The sequence below is a fragment of the Numida meleagris genome, chromosome 14 (genome assembly GCF_002078875.1).
Source record: "Numida meleagris isolate 19003 breed g44 Domestic line chromosome 14, NumMel1.0, whole genome shotgun sequence".
NCBI lineage: Eukaryota > Metazoa > Chordata > Aves > Galliformes > Numididae > Numida > Numida meleagris.
The window spans coordinates 709,792-734,009 of record NC_034422.1 but is presented as its reverse complement, the minus strand read 5'-3'; the positions used below and the strand labels follow the sequence as shown (position 1 = coordinate 734,009).

Here is a 24,218-nt window from a genome sequence, read left to right as displayed (position 1 = left end):
GAATTCTATAGCATAGAATGAACTATGTAAGAAGTGTCTGCCACTACTTCACATATTCTAAAATGTTGGCATGCCAAAGACTTTATCTAATGACAGAGACATATTCTGATTTCCACACAGACGTATTTTCTTTTGATATAGTATTCAGTATTCCCGACCGATTTTGGGCCACATTTGACAGACTTTGGGTCAGTTCACCAGTTGATCAATCCTAATACAATCTTGGGAAAGCTAGAACCCTGAAAAGCAAGAGCAAAAAACAAACAAAGAAACCCAAACAATCAATAAAGAAGGCACAAGGGAAGATTTTCCTCCCATTTAACATATCCACAACTTCAAGTAGTTACACATCTGGTTGTAGGTCGAAGAACCTGCCAGTTTAACAACACATCTCAGCATAAAACTAGCTGCCATTTCTCATCCTCCCAGCACAACGCAGTATGCTTATCCCAAAGGGCCCATCTGCCTGAAAACTTGAGTATTTCTCCAGACATGACAGTTGCCTACCAACAACCCCACGGCCCCCTTCTTTCTTGAATACAAGGCAAAATACCCGATTATCAGAATGGCAGGAAAAATGGTAGCAGTAGGAAACAAACGTGCCCTGACTGGGGAATGAAGTAGAATACACAAAGCTCCAAAAGAGAGAGAGGGGAATACAACAGCAAATGAGATCTGGTAAGGTAAGAGGAAGGGATTCACACAGAACTTCCAGTGATGGTGGAGAAAACAAACAGCAACAACAGAACCTCAAATAAGAAAACAGGGGTATCCTGGCAAATTATTACCCCTCAGTCCCAGAACTGTGCCGTGTATCAGACACACAGCACTAAAACTTACGAAGCACAACTTCTCCATTATCACACGTTGGCACAAGGATTTGATTGTTCAGATAAAAAGACAGCATTTAAGAACCACTTCTGCTTGGATAAAAATACATAGTTTAATTCGTTTTCCGTTGGCTACATCAAGATCACATTTGGTATTAAATAACTTGTATTAAAAATCTGTACCAAGTACAATGTAATGATATATAACCTTTACATATTCATTATAATACACTGAAAATATCAAGGTCATACAGAATTCGAGCAAACATTGCAAGAAGAAAAAGAATTCCAAACATATACATACCCACTCAATGCACAGCAGGATAAGTCTAAATATAATACCACTTCCGACGACCAAAATGAAATGGAACTTGTTACGGAACTGAAGAGATCTGGTCTGACAGTATTGATAACACTACAGTCCACACACAATTATCATGCTGTTTTAGATTCTTCCCAGGAAAATTATTGCCAAAGCTAGTCTACAAGTGACAATACAGCATCACAATACACGACTCAGAACTCCTTGCTGGCATTGAAATTCCATGGATTTTATCTGGTATCTGGCAGTTTCTTAGTACATGGATTTTAAATCCCTAAAATCTTAAAACTTGCCTCACAAAACAGCTATTTCAACCAAAGTACAAGACTTTAACCTGATAGCACCAAAAAAGATTTTCATTACAGGTTTTCAAGAAGTTACTTTAAAAATCATTTAAAAACATTCAAAATAGTTTTAAAGGAACATTTAAATATGGAACTTCTTTAAAACCTACTTTTGTTATTAGCCCACAGCTAAATATCAAAGGAGCACATCTACTAATAAAAGCAGGATTGACAGAAACGCTATTTACAAATTCTCCTAGTTAAGGCATTCTGCCTTTACGAGGACTGAGTCTGTACAAAGAAGCAGTATCCAATATCTGTGTGCTTGGGTTAGAAATCCTTTAGCCTCTTAAGAACAAAACCAGAAGTCCGAGCCTGTACCGGAACATTTCAGATACAGCAAGATGACATAACTGCAGCACTATGAAGTCTGGAACATCTGAATCAACTTCAGAGCAACAAATCCTCAGCTTCCAGCACAAGGAACCAAAAAGCACCACGGTGTAACAAGGGCAGAAGACAATCTGAAACAGTCTGTAGTCAAAGTATAAAGAAACAAATTGATGTAGGAATCCAAGAAGCCATGAACAGCTATGCTATCTAACAAACACCTGCACTTACTGACTCACTGTTTCTAACTTCTGAGTGAACAGGAAGAAGTTACAGTGTTAATATCCAGCAGGTTAATATCCATTTGGTTAGGCCTGTGAACATACATTCACAGACTCTTGTCAAAGGCTTCACCTTACTCCCTTGCTTTTGTACGTACAGCGTAAGGATAATATTGTGGGATTCATTCACATGTGAGTATTGAAGACCAAACCTCTGTCTAGATATGAAGGAACCAGGAGGTATTTGTGATAGTTTCAGGCAATCTTACAGACTGTTCTGAACTAATGTTACAGAACAGTTTAGGGTTTAGCTTCTCCGGGAGAAGGCAAACTATCCCCACCCAACCCTGTGGAATAAACACAAACCAATGCAAATAGTTCATAACTAAAAAACAATAAGTGTTTGGAAACAGTTGCAACAAATTCTACAGTCTCATCAAGTACCCAGTAAAATTTGTCTTGCCCTAAAACAGCTTTAAAACAGACTTTCAGTAAGCGTGAAGCAAAAGCGACACCTAGAAATAAAATCTTAAATCCCTATCTTTATTCCAGAGAAAAACTACACACTGAACATTGTAAACAAAAGCAAACAAACAAAACCAACAAAGAAGTCCCAACCGAACAGCAAACAATTTTAATTTCAAAGCCAAGAATGGCACTCCTACCACCAAGGTTCTGTCCTGAGCTAGAGCAAGCTATCATAACTGAAAGTCAATAATGGACCAGCATTTACAATTAACTAATACCTCCATTTCCTTTCACAACATAAACAGCTGCTCCTTTTACAAATGAAACTGAAAAGCCACAAAAAGCTAGAATAACGAGAAGCTTAGCAATGACGAAAATTAAATGTCTCAAAAGAAAATAAATTCTTTTCATACATCGTCTGCCTCTTCCCCAAAAGAAAAGCAATCATCTTTGTAAGAAACCCTTACCTTCACTATTTATTTTCACTGGAAATTGCTGCATTTTGTTAGAACACTCTCCAGATAATAAGCGAACGTCATTTGGTTGCTAACTTGAACTGCAATACATTTCTGAATTAATCTGTTGTACACTGTCTTACCATTAGGACAAGAGAGAAATGAGCGCATCCAGAAATTTGCTCCTGTCTTCTGTTTTCAATTCAATTACTAAAATATGAAATACTTTGTTACAAGATGCAAATAACTGAAAGATATGTCAGGTGTCATACAAAGAATGTTAATTCCTAGTATACTTATCTATTTATATTCCTAGCCAATCTTAAGAAAGAAAAAGAGAACCTCTTTGAGCAAAACGCAGCGTGCACTGTTTATTCCAGCAGACTCAGTCTGCTAGGTGCTCGCTGCACGATATAGCTGCTATGTTTTAAACCTAGGAGAGTTTGTTTTATGTTCCACATGCAAATATAATCAAGGTGTGTAGAGTAAAAGCTGCCTCCTTTATAAGCATGCACAAAGCTAGGAAAATCTCATGGCATAAATATCTTGTTTTTCAAACAGTCAATAAGGAATAAACCTGGTAACATCAATGCCATACTTGGCTTGGCTGCTAAATACGAAAGCCCTCACAGATATCCTCATAGATTGTAAAGGAAGTGTATATATGAAAATTGTTACTCTGTGCAATCTTTAGACTGCCTCAAAATGATAAGCAAGCCTCTGCTACATAGCTTAACTTCCGCACGAGACACAACTTAAAAAATAAAAAAGAAAAAAAGATCAGCAAACTAAGATGTAGTTTGTATTTATACTAGACTCAGGAGTAGAGTTACCACACATGCACACTTGATGTTTCTATCTAAGGCATAGAGGAATGAGTAAACTCCACACTCATTATCCTTTATGGAGTCTGTGCAAACACTGACCCCTAAAGGAATACGTGGTGAATGAATTAAGCAAACTAAAAGATGGCATTACTCACTTGACATGTCAAAATGGTTGTGTAAAGTCCTCGAGTTGGTACTATCGGCAGCTTTCTCAAATGCTCTTCCAAAAAAGCTACAAGATGAAATACAAAGTTGGTCACATATTAGAAGGTACCATCTATTAAGAGACGCAGCTCTCTTTTAAGATAAATACATAAATAGTTCAGATGGAGGAAAAAAACATACAAGGAAGCTGGAGAATCTGTATATCCTCTCTAAGTACCTCCCGTATACCATAAGCAAAAGCATCTTTTTAAGAAGGATGCAGGTGAAGTCAATATATACAGTGTTAAGTAGGTATAGGAAAGATACAGTTGTTTCAGAGACGGGGAGAGTCTGTGGATATCTTCAGTAAGAACTTTTAAGCAACATCCTTACTTCTTTTTATCAGAGCTTTCTGTTTCTGGAGGAATTCCCACCATGATCACAGTTCCCTGTTCAACATCCATTGGCGCAGCCATTATCAGCGGCAGTAATTTACAGCGCTTGTTTTTTGTCTGGAAATCAGAAAGGTTCCTTGTCAGACAAACTTAGGAAACAATTTAGTTTCAACTCAACATATGAGATAACGTTTCCTATATTCACCTAAGGATACATCTATAATGCACTTCAATAGAAGGCAGTTGCCTTACATAATCTCTTAATTTCTTTTTTATAGAAGTGTGTTTAAGGATCAGTAGAGATTTCAATTCTCCAATCTTGCACATGTATGATAAAGAGAAACAAGATACAATTTACAGTAATGAAAAAAGCTCTTTGAACAATTAAAAAACAAAACAAACACACAACTCTGTAGGCATGGTTATCTGAAATTTTCTGCAACAATGATTGTACATTGAAATATAACGGATCAAACACTGACAGTCTTCTCCAGAATTCATTCTCTTTGCCATATTTTTTTCCATAACTCAGCTGTAACTTAAATATATATATATAATTTAAATAAATCCAAAAATTATTATGAAGATGCTGACATTTTTAGACGCTTTAAAAATAGAAGTCTGTTTGAAGTGCTCTGTTTTCAAGGTAAACATTTTATAGCAAGTTTTAAAGAAGTTGTGCTGGTCCTAGCAGCTGGCTGTTGATCCACCGTGTCAGATCTCACCTGCCTGTATTCATTTTGAAAGTCAGACAAGGATAGGCTACCAGAAATTCCACTGAGAAACTGGGAAATGCTTAAACAGAGTTCTCCATATTAAAACTTCATTTAAAAATAATCTGAATTATGCCACTAATCATTCAAAATACAAATACAATTTAATTGCAGTTAAATTAGTTGTCAAGATTTTTATTTAAAAAAAAAACAGAAATATTTAGATAACCATTACTAGTCCTACAGTGCTGCTATTTTTTTTGTATATGTATGCCAGTTTATCTTTTCCAAGTACACATTTTGTAACATGTACTTTCAAAATTTACAAAATGACACAAACATTTTAGATTTCAAATATTGAGTAATGAAAATCAAATGCTAGGAATTTTCCCAGGAACAGAATTCATAAAATGCTAAAATTATCCAAACAATCAGCAGAAAAACTTTTAAGATTATATGAAAAACATTTTAGTCGTTAACTGTAAGTATCCAGCAGAACAGTAACTACTGCATAGGCCAAAAGTTACATTAAACCTTCTGATTTACTTACAGAGCAAACAAAGGACTTGAGCAAGTATTTACTAAGCAGGCACAGAGATACTGGTTTAGAGAAGAGTTTTACATCTGGTGTACCCTAGGAAAACAAGAATTATTTCAATTACAACCTCAGATGATCGTTCCATTTATTGATTTACATTTTGATATCTACTGACATAGCTAAAAGTTCTGTGCTGTTTAAAGAACACTAAGAACCATTCCAGTAAAGGAGTTTGACTGACATCGCCTACCTTACTTGGTAACCAAGCTCTCTCCTTTGAGAAAACTGATTCTTTCTTTGTGAATTACAGAGTAGATGTCAATACTGACCCATCAGAGGACAGCGTAGTATAGATAATTTCTGACCTTCTGTTGGCATCATTCTTACTGAGCCAAACAGTTAGGAAAACAGTGTTATTCAAATCAGAGAAAGACAAATGTGACACTGAAATATGAGATGATAGAAAGATAGAATTCTGACCTCCATGAGAGAGCAATAAAGAAAAGGCCCTTGGGAAATTACAAGGTTGGTGCAAATGCAGCTGGCTACTGTCTGCTGAATGGCACGTAACTGCTTCTTGGCCAGGTCCAGTCCTTGGTGCAGTTTGTCCAGGTTGCCCCTGCAAAAGACAGAAGAAAAACAAATGCCTTTATATAAAAACATAATGCTTTTCCACACGTAAGTGGGACGTTTCTAAACGCTATCCCTGTGGATATTTTCTTCAATTTTTCTTTTAAGTCCTATGAACCACCAATACATCTTTTAGATATTTAATCCACATTCCCTAAATAAAATTGTAAAAGAACAACAAGAATTTTTCGTACCTGGAGAGACTGTCCAAAGCTTTAATGAAATTAGTTGTTTCGGGCCCCTCTTTCTCTATACTTTCCATGAGAGAAGCTGTGGCATAAACTATATCACTTGCTAAGAACTTGTTCTTAAAGCCAAAGTGAATGCTGAAGGTCTGAACTCTTAAATCCTTCAATCTGTAAAGTGAGATAAAATTGGTCGATATTTTCAGCTGGTCAACATTGATAACATTATCTCCTCGGTACATTAATGTTAAGAACATGAAGATTAATCTCACTCTAACATTTGCAAAGAGCCTAATATTACTTTATCAATACAAATTCTGTATCTTTTTTTTTAAGAGACATTACATCCACTTCATACAAAAACATTTGAATTTAACTGAAAAATATTTTCAGATAAAACATTTGTATTTAAAACAATTTACCCAAACTTATTTGCAGATTCTTCAATCATTTCCCGAAGATTTTCTTTCAAAGACATGTCCATGGAATTAAACTTCTGTTTCACTTGCTTCAAAGGCAAACTGAAAACAGAAGGAAAAATTACCACTAGATAAAGCCAGAAGAAACAAATAATCTACCTTCCTTTCATAAGGCATTACCATTAGATAGTTTAGCAACCTAAGTCTGACTAGGCTTGTTTTTATCTAGTCACTGAAGATCAGACATAAGAATGCGTAAGTCACTTCTGTATCTGCTATTCAGGAAAGGCATATAGCTGAATTATGCTCCATACAGAAAGACACAAGTTGCACAACTCAGCGCAAAGAGACTCCACAACTGACTCAGAGCCCTACAATCACATTTAAAAAAAACCTACTGACTTCCTGTAAGCTTAAAGAACTTTGCTCTAATCTGAATATTTTTTATATAATTCAGTGAAAAAATGATCCCTTAATTGAGAACCAAATTTTTAAAACTCACCCCATGTCAGCCAAAAGCTCCTGCAGCCGCTTCTGTCCTTGTACAGACCAAAGCTTGAGGTTAGCAGAGGTGTATGAAGTATTACAGAGACTTTCATATAGAGACCAGTGCTGATAAAGTGCCAGCCGCAGACTGAACAGGAATTATAGAAAATAATTATAAGCATACACCTTCTTTGAAGTTACAGATAGTTACAGAACTGTCTAACTACCAGGTGCCTTCAATTGCCCTTATACATTGTATGCCTACACTTTGTAAAAAGATTAGGTACACGTAACACAAGACAAGAAACTCTGAGATCTAACTAATCCGTAGAGTTCAGCTGAAGTGAAGCTATGCGAGATACTGAAAGAGACTCCTGTTCAACAAGCCACTCAATTTTTTTTTTTTATTTTTATTTTTTTCCTAATTCTGTTCTCAGCAGGAAAGAAGCTTGGGATTTTTTTCTTTTGATATAAACTCAGCTGTGGTGCATCAAGTAGGCGGAGTCTGATTTTGTCGGATTTGAAGCAAGGATACTCGTATTCAAATGCTATTCGCATGCAATCAATTGACAGAGAATTTTCTTCATCCTCATTGCGGTGGTTGTGGCGAGACACGTGGCGCTGCAGAATCCCAATGTCAGTCACGTACTTCATTCTTAGAAGGAAAAAAAAGTCACTTGGCTATCACAAAATGCTTCCTAAAGATTACACATTCATCAGTAAGCAGCATAGAAAACCACAGGAACATCTCAGAAAAACAGGAAAAGGACTTGTTAAATAATAGTCTTCCAGTATTCAGCAATACACCCAGGCAATTAAAGCTAAAATTCAACCAACCAAGAGAGAGACAGACAGACTGAGCAACAAATCGCATACTTGTTAATTATCTTGCTAGAGAGATCAGTGCATTAGTAAAAAAAAAAAAGAATATCAGAATTAAGGTTGACATGAGTACTACTGGAATTCTGATGGTATCTAGTAGGAGATAAGAAACAGGGGTTAGGAAAGAAAAAGAATTGGAACTTGTCAAGTAAAATAGGAAAGGAAGCTGGAGACTACAGAACATACAGATTTTTCCCCTTTAAAAAAATGGTATCATTCATATTTGTATAAGCTACTAGTGAACACCATTTCTTCCAAGATTAGAAGTTATTTTTCACAATATTATAAAAGCCAAATGAGTTTAAAAATTCTAAATAGTAGAAAAAGAAAACATAATTTCTCTGAAGTATACTCCTGTTTTTATAAGCATTAGATCACTTTTAATCATTAAGATATTTAATACCATTTTTAATAATTGTGTGACATTGAATTCCCACATTTCATGATCTTTATTATTTGCTATTACTTGCTCCAAAAAAACCAAAAAGGAAAAAACTTTCTTACTGAGTAATTTTATCCTGGACCCACTGATCTGTTAGGCCAACAATAGCCCACCTGAAATTGGGAAAAACAAAACAAAACAAAACAGAAAAAGAGTTAAAAAAATTCCCGGAAAGTAAATTATATTTAAACATCTAAGGAAGTAACAGAACAAGTCATCAAAACTATTCATCAACAGTGCATAGAAGTTAATTCTAATCAATTTATGCAGCTGGGTCCTCCAAATTAAGACAGACATTCACTGAGGAAATGAACTGGTATCTCATGCTGAAATCACAGTTTTGGAAAATCTTGCCTCTTTATACTGTGGAATTAATTTCTAGCCTTTATGAGAAATTGGTAACAGAAACATACCACAACATGTCATTCAAGTCTTTAGACATTATCCATGCCAGATCAAACATCACCATCGCAGACTACATGAAAGAAAAGCAAAAAGAGAGGGTAAACGACCACAAAGCTCTCACTTCATTATGCAAACAGAAAACTTAATTTGCCAGTTAAAGCTCTAGAAGTCACACTGAGTGTGACAATCTACCAGCATCCTACTTTAAAATACTGGGTAAACAGAAAAGCATTTTATAAAGCTCTGCAAATCTGCACTCTGCATATATATAAAGCAGCACTTAACAACCTAAGAAAAGGCAGAAGGCTGAAAGGCAGAAGGAGCAGTTTGGAGCACCACTGGTAATGCCTGAACAATTCTGACACATTGAAAACTTAGAAAGGCAAACAAGCTCCCCATATCTTTAAGTCTTCTTGCAAAAGTATTTTTGTGCAGAGAGGTACATTTAACAAAACCGAAAAAAAAAGAAAAAAAAAAAAGAAAATCCACTCTCAGTTTTTTTTTGTTTTTTTTTTTTTTTTTTTTTTTTTTTTTTTTTTTTTACACTAGCATTACAGATATCAAGCAACAAAAATGTTAATAGTTCTGCTTCAACTTTTTTCTCCCGCTGCTAACACTGTATTACACACTACCATGCAGTTGGCTATTACCTTCCCAGTTTGCTGGTATGTTTCTAGGACATCTCTAATTCATCAACAGGAAAAGCAGATGTACACAGCCAGAAAGCACTAAACTGCTAGGTCAAACTACTTGTTTATCCATTATGTGTCTTACCATATATACTAAAGACAATAATGTAAAGTTTTATTAGTTATTTACAAGTTGTATTAAATAAAGGTGATTGGACAATATCCAACATCGGAATTATGCTGGCACCTTGCAATTTTATGGAGAATGAGCTGCTACTTACTGAGGTCCCATGGTATTCATATTGCTCGTAATCAAAAAGAATTTCCCGTCTAAAAGAGGAAAAAATAAAGTGGAAAACGAGACTTGTCATCCTACTCAAAATATAAACCTGGAACTCCAAAATAATTTAATTTCAGTTTAGCAGTAAGAAAAATATAAATTTGGAAAAAAAATATTAGATCCTTGATTCCTCAAATTCTGTTTCATTTGTTCCTGCACATTTCATTTAAAAATACTGGGAATATAGAGAAAGAGGTACAAATTTCACCCTAAGATAGGCAAGCTAATAGTGCCACTTAACAGTGAAGCTCTGCACCTTTTGCTATTCTTACTTATAAGCAATTATTTACAATTCTCATCCATATAAATGTTTTAGTTTTTTATATATACATATATATATAGTAAAATTTATATATATATATAGTAAAAATGTCTTTCCATTTTCTGAAAAAGTTAAAACTAAAGCATATTGCAAACAAAGTATTGTGGTATCAAGATTTACAAAGACAAAGACAGACGTACACAACAGAAAAAAAAACCTTAAGCACACCTGCGTGCCTCCCATTCTCGCCTCTGTCGCCTTTTCATTGTTCTCTCTATTACTTCCTGCAAATTAATTTGAATATTAAAATGCTAAAAAAAACCACTCCAATAAATTAGCACTTATCCAGTTATTTAAGTGACTAAATCTTCATTAGAAGAGGAGTTATTTCTGGCTTAGTAGGAAGCAGCGTATAACATTAACAGAAACAACACGACATCTATACAAAGTCTGAAATGTTTTTACATTCAGTTGGATCAATGTTGCTAGCCTCGTGCCTTTGCCTCCTTGCTTGATAAAAATCAATAACATGCTACAAATAAAACATGCCAAATTTACTTTTTCATGCCTATACACAATATACTTGTGTTAGTTTAGTGCCCCAAAGACAGACAAAATGTATTTGTAAGCTGTGAGCTTCTACCTTCTCAATTATAAACATATATTTTTTGAAATATCTCAATTGGTTGTTTTGCTGAACCTGAAAGCCTAGAGCACACAACCAGAGATAGATCTCCTCAGTTAAGCAATTACGTGAGGACAGCATTACATGTATGATCGGTTTTAAGTTCAAAACATGTTTTGATAAGCAGAAAATATTGCAGTGCAGCTCAAATAAACAATCTGCGCAAGTGAAGCTCAAGTCATAGTAGATTATCTTTCACTCATACACTTAATTTTCTACCAGTTTTAACGTCATTGCCATTAATTCGTCTGCTGTAAGCACACATAATGACTGCTTTACTTTCCTTTTTTAGGAAATGAAGCATCAGAAACGAACCTCTTCAAAACGTCTACGCTTATCTGAAGGTTCTGAGCCCTCACTTTCATTCTCTGAGTCCTCTTCTTCATCCTCTTCATCTCTGAAGATATCATCATAAGCAGGAACATCGAGATCGTCATCTTGTTTCACTAACAGCTTAATCTAGCAAGAATAAAAGCATATTTTTCAGCAAAGAATCATTTCAAATGACAAATGAGAAAGCTTCATCTATTTAAAAAGATAAACCAAAAATTCATTTTGGCTGTTATCCCTTCCTTGTATTAAAAAGCAGTACTTGTGTTTTTACCAAGACCATGCTTACTTATCCAGTGTAGGAGTAGAAACTGCATTCTTCTTCAACAGTAAGATCATGGTTAGAGCATTGCTTGAAAGAATTATTAGTGGCTGTTACACACCATAGCATGCTTATCTTCTGATTTGTACCAGCCTGAGTTGTAGAAACAGAACTACGTAGGTGCTTACTGCTGACAGCTATCACACCACAAGCAGTATAAGTTTTTATAAATTAAAGTTTTTCTGATCTTGCAATATTAATGGATATCTGCATCAGTAATGTTCATTTCCTGGCTGCTAGTAGTTTTGCAGAACACAGAAAAGCACTAAGGCACCCACCCACCACATGGAACACACAAAGTTTGTTACTATACAAGCTTTAAGAAAAGCTCAGCTTACCTGAGTTTCATTGTAAACATTCACTACATTGATAGGTCTGTGGCTATCACACACAAAAAAAATAGTGTCTTCTTCAGGCTGCAAGATCTCCAAAAGGTCAACATTGGCACCACAATTAATAAAAACAAAATATTTGAACTGCAAACAAAAACAAAACAAAAGTTTTTCATTTTAATTAGCAGGAAACGTAGAAGACTGAAAACACCTATACAAAACCCCCAAAGCACCACCGCCAAAACCAACATTTACTTCCTGGTGGTAGATGACCCAAAGAAGGAAAAAAATGTGCAAGACAACAGACCACATTTATGTCAGGACATTGGACATCCAATACCACCACCATTCACATCCCAAAATGTCTGCAAGCTCAAGCTGAATCAATCAGAAATGAGCTGACATAAAATAAATAAATAAACCTTGACAAACTTGGAAACAGTATATTAAAATTTAACCCCTGTGTAGAGGTAAGAAATAATAGAATTGCATTAAGAGCTGACATTTTAAGTTGGGGGAAGGATAGAAGGACATGTCTATAATACAACAAGCTGCAATTTTTCTTTTTACCTGATCTTTATGCTCAAGAAAGGCAGTTTCAAGTTCTTGCCATCCAGACACTGGGACTAGTGTATATTGCACGTGATCACACTGAAATAAAGCCTGAAATGAAGCAAACAGCTGTCAGCTAAGGGGGGAAACAACCTCCTCTCCACTGCTGCACTGTGCTATAACTCTATTTCATACAAATCTTTATCTTAAAGGCATCCAAAATGACAACTCGACATCGACTCTGGGAGCATGGCTTACTGAGTGTCCACATTATGATTCATGGAGAAAACATTTCACAAAATCAGTTTAAACTTTTATCCTTTTCTGAGTTCAAACCTATTAAAAGGATCCTAGTGATTTTATTTGTGTTAGCCTACAGTGGTAATGAACAAACACTTACTTGGAGTATTTTACAAGCACATAATGCATCAACATCTGAAGCCACAAGAAGAAGAACTCGCTGCAAAAATAACAGAATAACAGTGTTAACCTACTAACACAGGTACCAAATCTAGTGAGCTGCTGTATGAAATGTGTGCCTGTGGGATGAGAAAGGGAGAAATTTAGGCAGAGATCGCAATAAGCACGGAACAGGATGGGATCTAAACAGGCACTGCAACAAAACAAACAATTTGGATCCCAGTAAATGTGAACAGCCCCACTTTAAAGTGGTGAAATCACATCCAAAAAGCACCCGTGGCTTTGTGGAAACACAGTTATGCAGACTCGTGCTTGCAGTGTGCCATGTGGCAGGGTCCAAGCTGGCCAGCCCTGCTCTTCGCCTGCCTCAAACGCGCAAAGTTCTCAGCACGCAATCGGAAATGGTCTTGTACAAAGGAAGTCTGCAGCAAAACCAGGACCGAGGCAACTCCTGACAGGGCCCTGAATCTGGGCAACTTATCTTTTGTTTTGTTTTTGTTTGAGGACTCTTTCTCAAAGCCAGAGGAGCTGGGAGAAATGCCTTCCTTCGCACAATCTGTAATAGTTCCACGGGGGGAACGCAAAGGAGCGTCCAGGAAAAGCTCAACCGCTTCGGGACACGGATCCCCGCGGAGCAAAACCGAGCGAACAAAAGGGAAGCGGGCAGCAGGGCTCGCTGTAAGGCTTCGCGATAAACTCACAGAGGGAGAGTACGAGATCTGGCGTCCGGGCATGCAACCGTACGATGGTTAAAAAGGCACTTTAAAAAGGTAAAAGAAGCAAACCTAGGGATGCCTCGGTTAAACAAAAGACCGCCAGAAAAGCGGCAGATCGGCGAGCACAGCCTGCGGCCGCGCACTGAGCGCACGCTCCCACGCTCTCAGCGCGGCGCGGGGCTCGCTCCCCCCGGCAGCGGCGGCCCCGAACGCAGCCGCGATTTCCCCCCGCGGCCTCAGGGGGAGCGGGGCGGCCGCCTCAGCCCCACCGCTGACCGAACCAGGCGTTCCGCGAGGCGGCTCCGAGCAGCGGCTCGAGGGAGGCGGCTCCGCCTGGGAGCCCAGGGCCGCGCTGCCCGCCGCCCGCACCTGGCTGACGATCACGTCGTAGAACTCCCGGCGGTAGTCGGTGACGAACATGGCGGCAGCAAGGAGAGCGGCGAGAAAACGGCGGCAGCCGCGGGCCGCCCTCACTCAAAGTGGGCGCCAAAGCAGGGCCGCTTCCCATTGGCCCATAGAAAAGCAGCTGTCGCTACTTCGCAGCGCGGATTGGGCGAGCTGTCATCGGGGTGTTAGCCAATGAAATTGGCAGAAGGAAGACGCGACAGCGAGGCCGGCCAATCGCAGTAGGCTCCGTTCGGCAGGAAGCACCGTGCCAGGTTCTGTTGCCGTTGCCGCCATCTTTGTTGGGGACAATTTGCTTCCTTGGACGCGAAGATTCACCGAGAAAGAACGGAAAGCGGCCGCCTTGGCGCTCGATGGCGGTGAAAGGGCTGAGCCGTCAGAAACCGCCACCGCAACGGCCCTAACGGCCGGCGTGACCTCCGGCCTTCTGCCCTCACCCAAGATGGCGGCGGGAGGGCGGTGCCGGGGGCGGGGGAGAGGCGTCAGGCGGCGGAGCGGCCGCGCCCGCCTTCAGCAGCAGCGGCAACTGTACAGCGCCCCGCGCTGCGCCGCCGCCATGGTGAGGCCTGGGGGGCGCGGAGGCACCGCGGGGCTGTGGGGCAGCGGGGGGAGCGCCGTGTGGGGCGGCGGGAACTCGGGGCCGGAACGCTCCCCGGGCCGGAGCTGCTGACGCGGTTGTTTTCTTCCCGCAGTTCTCCTTCAACATGTTCGACCACCCCATCCCCCGCGTCTTCCAGAACCGTTTCTCCACGCAGTACCGCTGCTTCTCGGTGTCCATGCTGGCCGGGCCTAATGACAGGTCAGATGTGGAGAAAGGCGGGAAGAGTATGTGCCAGTTTTCTTTGACTCGTAGCCCGGCCGGGTTGGGCGGCGGGGCGGGCCGGGCGCTGGGGCCGCGGTCGCGGCTGCGGGCTGTTGGGAGCCCGGGAGCTGCTGGGGAAAGAGCCCTCCGCGCTGCGCCTCGCGGAACGGCGGCGGGGAAACGGGCCCTGCCGTGCTGCGCCGTGTGACACCGGGCCTCGATTCTGGCGGAATTCGGGCCTCTCCGTGACAGCACGTAGGCCTGTGACTGATCCTGCTGTCATTTCGTACTCAAAAGTGGATCTGCGGGAGTTTTTAGAGCAAATGTAATCGCAGTGATGATGCAATGGTGTCACGTTTTGTTTGTACAGTCATAATTTTCCTGATCTCACTTTCTTTTTCATATCTGCAGTAATTATGCCACCATCTGCTTTGGATCAACTCAGTAAGTGGAAATTTTGTTCTGGAATAACAGTGTTATTAAAGAATATGAGCAAAAATACATTAGCAAGTACCATGAGACATTGGATATCTATTCTGTTCTGTTTAAATAAAGAATATGAGACAAGATCCTTAAAAATGTAGTTGTGAGGTATTGTGTCGGTCCAGCCTCAGGGGCTGGGAGCGGGCCGCCCATCGCTGTGTACGGACACCTGAGGAGCTGGGCTGCTTCAGACACGAGTCGGTATTTATTGACTGCTAATGACTTTTTGAATATTATAAGATTTGAATTTGGATTTTTGAATATTATAATTATTTTTGAATATTGCCTAGAACAGTCAACCAATGATTTCTTGTCTCAGCCTGTTTGTTCTGGATGCTGTTGTCTGAAGGAAAATTCTGTCTTCAAAAAAAAAAAAAAAAGTGAAAATGAACTTTGAAAGATTTAGGGTGTTTACTGGGCTCCTTAATTCAGGCTTTTTTTTCCCCTCTGGTTTTAGTCTTTACTTACTGTCAAAGAAATTATTATGTCAGGATTTATCTTTAAAATAGGCAGGAAGTATTAATATTAATTAGGTAGGAGCTAACTGATAACAGCAGTAGGGTGCAACAATAATAAATTCTTCTACTAAAATAATACGCAGTGCCTGCTCATCTCTGAGCTTGGGTAATGTAACTGCTAATCTCTGATCTTGATGTAAACTGAGGCCCTTAAGCTCAAAGTGCAGTGGAAATGCAGTACTCGCGTATCTCCATTCTCTCCTGGATTTGTAGTTTTGAGAAGCTGAAATAATGGCATGAGGGAAGTCCTTTCCTATACCACAGCTTGTGCTTTTGCTACTGTTCAATCTGTGAAAGCTTCAGAACTCTGCTATATTTTTTTTTCTCCTGTCTCTTCAGGCCGACTTAATATTACATATCCAATGTTGTTTAAGCTGACCAATAAAAATTCAGACCGAATGACGCACTGTGGAGTGCTTGAATTCGTGGCTGACGAGGGCATATGTTACCTACCACACTGGGTGAGTTGTCTTATGCTGAACTGTCAAAACCTGAAGAGCAGGATTAAGGAGCTACCAGTGTAATGTTAAAAAGATATAATGTTTCCTGAAATTGCATGTTGCATGTCTCATGATCCTAAAGCAGCTTTCAGCCACAGCTCAGGTTTCTCTCGGGATGAGTTTAACCAAAACAAAGCAGGATGTTACTTAGGATGCACCTGTTTTCTCCCTGAAATTAAAACACGGTGAAGTGGTGCATTTCAGGGAAGACAGCGGCTTTGGCAAACTAAAGAGAATTAAAAACATTGACTGCGTTAATATAGTGGTTTGTTTTCATTCTGACAGATGATGCAGAACTTGCTGCTGGAAGAGGGAGGCCTGGTACAAGTGGAGAGTGTTAATCTTCAAGTTGCCACTTACTCAAAATTTCAGCCACAGAGTCCAGATTTTCTCGACATCACCAATCCCAAAGCTGTGTATCCTTCCTATTCATTGATGGAGCAGGGAAGAAAAGTTTACTCCCAAGTTGTAATGATGCAGAGCTATCTTCTAGGGCATGGCTCATGCTTTTCTGGTAGTAGGATAGCTACTACTGCCATTTCTGACAAACAACAACAACAAAAGGAGCTTATCTTGCAAAATGTTGACAAGCAGTGGAGCCTGGAGTATAAATAAGCATGACTCCTGGCTTAAAGTCCCCTGAGTCTAAAAGCATTTCTTAGAAGAACATCTACAGAAGGATTTGTATACCTTAATGTTTATTAAAAGGTTGTCTTCTTTACTGATGACTTTTCTTACATGTTTGAGAGAACAAAGATCAGAGTTTTATAGCATAGTAACTGTAAAGCTTTTATGTTTCACTGGAAAAACAAATCTTAACATACTCCAAAGATTAGAAAATGCATTGAGAAACTTTGCTTGTCTAACTACTGGAGATGTTATTGCCATCAACTACAATGAGAAGGTACAGTATACAGCACCATTCAATGTGGGTTTCATTTATATACCATCAGTCTGGTGAAACAAATTCCATTCCATGTAAAGTACTTTTATATTGCGGCCGCATAAATACTTTGACTACATCTTGTGATAGATAAACGTGTATTTTAGATGAGAGTTAGTAGGTGAAGCTTTTGGCAGCACACCCACATTGATCATTTGGGATTGTAGACTAAGCACAATTGTTGATACCTAAATAATCAGCGCAGAGATGTACAGTATTGTTGGCAGATAATCACAGATGGTAGATTTTGCAATCAGTTCGCTGCTGGAGAAAGAAAAGGGTCCGTTCAGTCATCTCCCAAGCTGCTGTTTAGCTGCTGTTTTTTCCCCCATGAGTAGGGGGAAAGAATACTGTTGGCATTCTTATAAATCACGGGACAAAAGTTATTTTGAATACAAAATTTAATTTCAGAAGTGCGGATGAAGGTACAGTAAGAGTGCAGCAAGATGCAGTGAGAGGTGGGTTCTCATGTAGCATCGTCAATAAAAATCTTTGTTGTCATGTTTTTTTAGAGACTGCGAAGTATCTGGTCTTTAGCCTAGAGAGCACTTCAGTTTGAAGGTTTCTGAAGGGAAGGGTTTAGCTGTGGTTTTCTTAAACGTAAGATAAGATGCATCCATTGTAAGATGTACAATCTTAAAGTATGCAAAACTGTTTCAGATCTATGAGCTTCGGGTAATGGAGACCAAACCAGATAAAGCTGTGTCCATCATAGAATGCGATATGAATGTAAGTTATAACTACTGTGGGAAGTCTGGTTTTACTGCCTCTTTGCAAAAGGAGAGAGCGTCTCATCAGTTGGTAGCACTGGACACTAGGAGAGGTAGAATCAGATGGGACTGGGGGGGTGACTCATTGAGGAGTGCCCGTGTACCTCTGTAACCACGTCTCTGGTCATGTGCTACTCTTCATGTACCATCAGGTGACTTCAGTGCCTGGAATGTTCTATTTAGATGTTTCATAATCTGAGAGTCTTATTTAACGACCGTGTCTTGATTAAATCTCCAATGGCACTGAGTTCTGTTTTACTGGTCTGTTTCAATTACATGCTAAGATTCATCCCTGGGGAGGCTTAGTCTTTTTTTTTTGTTCTGCATTTTATTTGTTAGATATGTATTTTTTAATATTAAAACCTCAGTTCTTCCTTGTTCTTTCAAGACTAAAGTTGGAACGATAGTTTGCAGAGTTCTGAGCAGTAGTAGTATAAAGCTTACGATTAAAAGAGAAATACTTGTCGTGCTTATTTACCCTGTGTAAATAGGTGGATTTTGATGCTCCTCTGGGGTACAAAGAACCGGAAAGAAGTGCTCAACATGAAGAGACCACCGTGAGTTAGCTTCTGTTTTGTAAAACGCATTCCTTAGTAAACTGCCTCAGTTGTGAGGGAGCAGTGTGTACCAATATATATTTTTTTTCCTGAAACAGTGTAAGTCTAAAACTTGCTGACCAGATGCTTTTGCTTGAGTTACTGAGGAGATGGTTGTTTAACAGCTGTTAGTTCTTGGAAATTGATTTTTCAAAGGTTTTGTTTGGTCAGAATTGTATGGAGCAGTTTTCATTTATTTTGCTTATCACAACACGAACACCAGGAAGTAACTCAGCTTTTCTCTCCCAGGATGTTGAAGTAGACCACAGTGGTTATGTGAGTGACGTGGGATTTCGTGTAAGTCCTCTCTTCCTGCTATTTTCTGACTGTTGTGAAATGGTGAGGGAAGGTTGTTCCGAACAGCTCCAAATACCGATAACTGTAAGAGTTCTTTGGGGCGTGGTTGTCATTAACCAGCACTGGTCTGCAGATGTTTTGTGGTGTTTACAGCCAGGAACAGTATGACTTGCTGTCCTTAATGTGCCAGTCTATAAATGGATACCTGAAACATATTCCAACAGCCAGAGTTTATCAGCTTATTATAAGTACTAAAAAAGAACATTCTGAATCGAAGTAAAAATTATAGAAAGCTTTTTTTGTGTTGTTTTTTTTTTTTTTTAAACAGAATGTAATACCCCAGTGCTCTCAAATTCAAGATGTTCTTAAATTAAAGCTCACATTTGTATACACAGGCATTCTCTGGCTCTGGGAACAGGTTGGATGGCAAGAAGAAAGGTGTTGAGCCTAGTCCGTCACCAATTAAACCAGGAGACATTCGGAGGTCTGTCTTTGTCAATCACTTGTCAGCAAGTGAAGGATCAGTGTCTGAGTATAATGTTTCTTCCTTAATGTATTTATGCTGCTTTTCCAGAGGAATACCCAACTATGACTTCAAGATTGGTAGAATCACGTTCATCAGAAACTCGCGCCCGCTGGTTAAGAAAGTGGAAGAGGTAAGGAAAGTTGGATCCTGCCATTTTTGCACAGAGCTAGAACGTTCAAGCCGTTCTCCAAGTTTGTGTTTTGTCTCTCCATACTTTGATTTTTTCCCAGAATACTTACGTTATAAAGTTGTATTAGTGAGTTTGCTTTAGATTAAATCAACCTCCAGCATCCTTGCTTGCTGATGTAAGGCTGGACCAATACAAGTTGAATAAGCTAGTGAACACTTGTTGCAGATGGGCGCATCATGGAAACGGTGTTTTATGTTCAGAAAGAAAGCAGTACTTGATTAAGGATGTGAAAGTTGGATGTTTTTTTGCCACTCTGATGGCGTGTTCTTTATAGTAATCATTCAGCTTTGATCATACCCAAGCAGTGAGCAAAGAGGTGATGCCCTTTCTTCGTCCCTGCCATGCAGGATGAAGCTGGAAGCCGGTTCATTGCCTTCTCGGGGGAAGGCCAGTCCCTGCGCAAGAAGGGAAGAAAGCCCTAAGGTGTGGAACCCTCGGTGTGTCAGGAGGAAAATAAAACAAGATTGCAGCATATTGGATCTTAGTTATTGCAGTTGCAGCACAAGAACGCCGTGCTGTCAGACGGTCTTAATTTTCACTTGAAAATTAAGTTCTAGGAAATCTTTAAGTTCTAGGAATTCTTTCCTATGCAGTGCAAAGGGGGCAAGTGCATCCTGGATCGCCGTGAGAAGCGAAAGCAGCTCTTAGCATACAGCCTGCCCTCTGCTCTCCTGGTTTGGCAGTCTCCTGTTGCTCTGTGCTTGGTATTTTCCCCTCCCATGTAGGCACCGTGCAGATGAGCTTTGTGGTGTGTGCGGGGTGATCTTCGCTCCAGGTGGTGGGATGTGATGCAGTCCAAGGAACTCGGGTTCTGACGCTTTTATAATTAGTAACATGACTCTGAATAGAATAGCTAGAGATTCTAGGAGGCTAGAGACCTGAGGCGCGGGACTGCTCGGGGAGGCGGAAGCTCAGTAAAAAACAAAGCTGTGCGCCTTCCTCGGTCGTGGCTTAAAACCCGGAGTAAAGGTTCCTGAATAACCAGCGTGCTGTGCTGGCGTGGTGATTTCTGGGAGGGGGGAGGGGGAAGGAGGACGGCGCGGGGGGCGGGGCTCCAGCAGGGCGAGGTCACGTGCTCTGCACGCAGCCCCGCCTCCGGGGGCGGCCATGAACGGAAGGGCGCGACGACCGCTTTGTGCCGCCCCCTGCCATTGGCTGGGCGTGCGGGGCGCTCCTGTAAGCGCGGCGGCGATTGGCGGCGGAGCGCCAGGAGGGACGCGCGGCGGGGGCAGCATGGCCGGCGATGAGAGCTGGCGGGTGAGCGGGGGGCGGCGGCGGCACGGGCGGCTCCCCCGGGCCTCGCGGTTCCTTTCCCCTCATCGCTCGCTCTGTCCGCAGCCCCCGCGGCCGTGCGAGGATTACTGGTGGGAGTGGAAGCACTGCCGCGGGCTGCGGCACGCCTTCCACCACTACTACGCGCACGGGGAGCTGCCGGCCTGCGGCCGCTGGCGGGAGGACTACGCCGCCTGCCGCGCCTGGGAGAAGGACCGCGCCGCCGCCGCGCGGGTACGGCCGGGCCGGCCCTGAGGGCGAGGGCGGGGGGGAGCGGGGCGCTGCCTGCGGCGCCGGGGCCGGCCCAGCGGCCGTGTCTGTGTTTCAGGAGGCGCTGCGCGAGAGCGAACGAGCGCCGGTCCTGGAGCAGAAGAAGCACGGCGCGGTGTGGCCGCTGCGGCGCTGCCCGCCGCCCGACTGGCACCGCCCGCTCGAGCACGGCCCCGCCAAGTAGCGGCCGCGGGGCTCTGCCGTCACGGGGCCGCAGCTCCGCCCCGCGCTGTTGTCCGCCTGCACTTCAGTAACGCTCAGAAAAGCGAAATAAACGCCCGCTGAGTTTGATTCAGTTACTACGAAAATAAAGGTTTAAACGACTGAAGTGAGATCTGTTCTGTCTTAGGGCATCGCTATCAGAGACTTAGTGCGTTCTTTACTAGGCAATTAAAAAGCTATTTTTTCCTTTGTCAAGGTATGTTTTCCATCAGTTTTCCCTCCATTATATTAAAAAACACTGAAATCTGAAGCAAAGAAAGGCAGTGAACAGTCAGCTACAGCCTCCTGCTGGTACGGTCCCCGATGTGATGCCTGCGACGTTCCTTCCTCGTGCTCTAACAGTCTTCATAGTTGTGGTTTGTGCAGAACAAGAACAACACTGCTCAGGAGCACGTGGAGCGATGAGGTGCAGCTCTGCTGGATGTTTTATTACACAGCTGGCCCGTTCAAAAAAATCAAATCATACACTTAGTGGATTTTCTATTCATTCGTTCTTAGTCACACACCTACTGTGTTTTAACATGCAAAAGGAACTGGTAACTCATCCCGTTCTTCAGTGGCCGAGTAGCTGATGCCAGATGAACAGTGAACTCCGTCACTGCGTGTACACTTTGGTGATATCAATGCACTTTCCTTCAGGAGGATCATAACCAGGAAGTGGTGGGGTATAATCAGGTCCATCTCTCTCAAAGGGGAAAAGCTCCTCATCTCGTCTGACTGCTGCCTGGTAGAGCTCCTCAGATTCCAGGCGCAGTTCTCTTAGTGCCTCTTGTTGAGCTTCTACAAGGCTCCGAATTGCTTCCTTCTCTGCCTTGTCTTGTTTCTGCTTATACACAGACCACTTTTTCATAAGTAAAACTCTTCTTTCGGTCTCCTCAAATGAGAGAGGGGGAAGGCTTCGCACCCTGTTGGGAAGTAAAGTAACACTATAATAGAGAAACTGCCTGCACCCCAAAAAGTAAGAACAACAACACGCACCATACATCTAAAAAAACCCAGAATACATTTCTTTCACGCAGTGCCTGTCTTGGAGGCTTTCCACAGCCATTCCAACAGGACATTCACATGACTATTTTTCAGGTTTTTTAGCAGGAACAAATGACATTTACTTTCCACGTTTTTGTCCTCGCAGAAGCCAGTAGCACTTTATACAAAGGCTGGCACTACACACAGCTCGGTGGAGAAGGAAAGTAGAAGTGTGTTTGTACCACGAATGCAAGCTCGAGGTGATAGACAGTCTTACTTACCTGTTGCTATCTGAATACTTCAGTGGGGTTTCAAAATCCTCAATAGGAATCAGCTCTGGAGCAGCTTTTTCCAGCTTTTTAATCTTCTTTTTCACACGATCCTTCTGCGCTTGCTCTCTCTTTGGATCCACTTTCTTTTTTTTCTTTGGTTGAGCTCTAGCAAGGTAAATAATTACATGAACAGAAAAAGATACTCTCACTGAATTCAACCGAGCAACTTTCTCATCCGCTCAATGTTCCTAAGAACTGTTATTTCCCATTGCTTAACTTGGTCCCTGACAGAAGTTCCAGCCATTACCTTTACCCAAGTAATGTAGTTTCTGTGAGACAGCAGCAGATGCTGTGTGATTTTCTGCAGACAGAACCATACTTGCCTGGGAAGACCAACTGCAAGTTCCGTGCTACAGCTCAGAATTTCGGACTTCAGGAAATTCCACAGAGATTGAACTGGAATTGGTTCCAACTAGCTGAGCATGCAGCAGAGCAGGTAGCGTGTTTAGCTACAAGTACTCCTGTCACCTCCCGTTAAAAAGTCAGGTGTTTTTTTTACACATCCTTTTAACACTTCCACATTTGGAACCAAATTCAGGGAGCACGTATTTCTCTGCCGTTGTGCTTACCACACAAACTTGCTGTATGCAAGAGAGTGTGTGCCATGCTCCACAAAGAGCCCAATCCTCGCAGTGGGCCTACGGATTATCCTTCCTGCTGTACAGATGGGAACTCCGAGCGTTTACGAGCAGCCAGTAATTTACTCTGTGCCACTGCACAAACTCATACTGGAGTGGAAGAACTCCCCGTTCCCAGTTTGGTGTTCAAATGACTACAACAGGCCACTTGTCTTCGCAGCACTGCAGGCCCACGCGTGCACAAAGAACCTTCATGGTGCGAAGCGGCCGCTCTGTGAGCAGCTGCTAGCTGGCAGGATGCTTTGAAGTGAGTTCCATCAAAACGAAATGGAGATACCCAGATGTGACGCTGGGTGATGGGGCAGCATGGCGTACCAGAACGGCAGCTCCGCGCGCTGCACTCACCTCGCGGGGACCGACGCCCTGCCGGCCAGCACCGCCGTGTCCCAGTGGCTCCCTCGGAACAGAGGCAGCTGCGGCAGCCGAGAGCTGCAGGAGAAAAGATAAAGCGTGAGGAGAAGCTGAGGCCGAGTGAGCGCTGCTCAGCACAGGTGGCGCTCATCGGTCGTAAGCTGCAATGACGGATTTCTAATCATATTTCACTACTTAATTCAAGGCAGCACATGGCGCCAGTACAGAAATAATCACTTAATCTCGGTGAGGTAACTGAACCTCAAATTTGGGCCGATCAGCGCTGAGGATCCGCCGGATGCCGAGGGCTGAAAGAGAACGTTTTTCTCAAGTCCGTGGAGGGGTTTGGGTAACGCGGCTGCCGAGCTCACACAGCGGCCTTTTCAACGCGGCCCTTTCGGAGGAACAAATCCAAAACGGGGACGGGAGGCGCCGCCCCACAGCCCCCCCCCACCCCGTGCCCGGCCCGGCGGCAGGCGTACCGCTCACAGGCAGGGGCCGAGCCCGGAGCCC

The 24,218-nt window shown here is 41.8% G+C and overlaps 4 protein-coding genes across 4 annotated transcripts; 2 read left to right on the top strand and 2 right to left on the bottom strand.

The window, feature by feature from the left end:
- Positions 901 to 14,232, bottom strand: CDC45 (cell division cycle 45). Its single transcript, XM_021412836.1, has 19 exons — positions 13,994 to 14,232; positions 12,889 to 12,948; positions 12,507 to 12,599; positions 11,943 to 12,080; positions 11,268 to 11,411; positions 10,496 to 10,551; positions 9,947 to 9,995; positions 9,045 to 9,106; positions 8,694 to 8,744; positions 7,843 to 7,962; positions 7,324 to 7,455; positions 6,825 to 6,923; positions 6,412 to 6,573; positions 6,068 to 6,206; positions 5,600 to 5,683; positions 4,335 to 4,453; positions 3,953 to 4,029; positions 3,114 to 3,180; positions 901 to 1,970 (listed from the first exon to the last, which is right to left on the bottom strand). Exons 1-18 carry the CDS (start codon positions 14,042 to 14,044, stop codon positions 3,116 to 3,118), a joined length of 1,701 nt encoding a protein of 566 aa, XP_021268511.1. The 5' UTR covers positions 14,045 to 14,232; the 3' UTR covers positions 901 to 1,970; positions 3,114 to 3,115.
- Positions 14,232 to 20,639, top strand: UFD1 (ubiquitin recognition factor in ER associated degradation 1). The gene is made up of 12 exons (XM_021412837.1): positions 14,232 to 14,588; positions 14,722 to 14,854; positions 15,243 to 15,275; positions 16,172 to 16,293; positions 16,618 to 16,748; positions 17,164 to 17,236; positions 17,936 to 18,004; positions 18,537 to 18,602; positions 18,891 to 18,938; positions 19,334 to 19,422; positions 19,513 to 19,594; positions 20,002 to 20,639. The coding sequence occupies exons 1-12, from the start codon at positions 14,472 to 14,474 to the stop codon at positions 20,074 to 20,076; spliced, it is 1,038 nt and encodes a 345-aa protein (XP_021268512.1). The 5' UTR covers positions 14,232 to 14,471; the 3' UTR covers positions 20,077 to 20,639.
- Positions 20,739 to 21,524, top strand: C14H22orf39 (chromosome 14 C22orf39 homolog). Its single transcript, XM_021412838.1, has 3 exons — positions 20,739 to 20,911; positions 20,993 to 21,160; positions 21,255 to 21,524. The coding sequence occupies exons 1-3, from the start codon at positions 20,762 to 20,764 to the stop codon at positions 21,378 to 21,380; spliced, it is 444 nt and encodes a 147-aa protein (XP_021268513.1). The 5' UTR covers positions 20,739 to 20,761; the 3' UTR covers positions 21,381 to 21,524.
- Positions 21,813 to 24,216, bottom strand: MRPL40 (mitochondrial ribosomal protein L40; the record flags this gene model as incomplete). The annotated part of the gene is made up of 4 exons (XM_021413061.1): positions 21,813 to 22,323; positions 22,666 to 22,821; positions 23,700 to 23,783; positions 24,188 to 24,216. Coding segments are annotated over 4 exons (579 nt in total), but the record flags the coding sequence as incomplete, so codon positions are not given.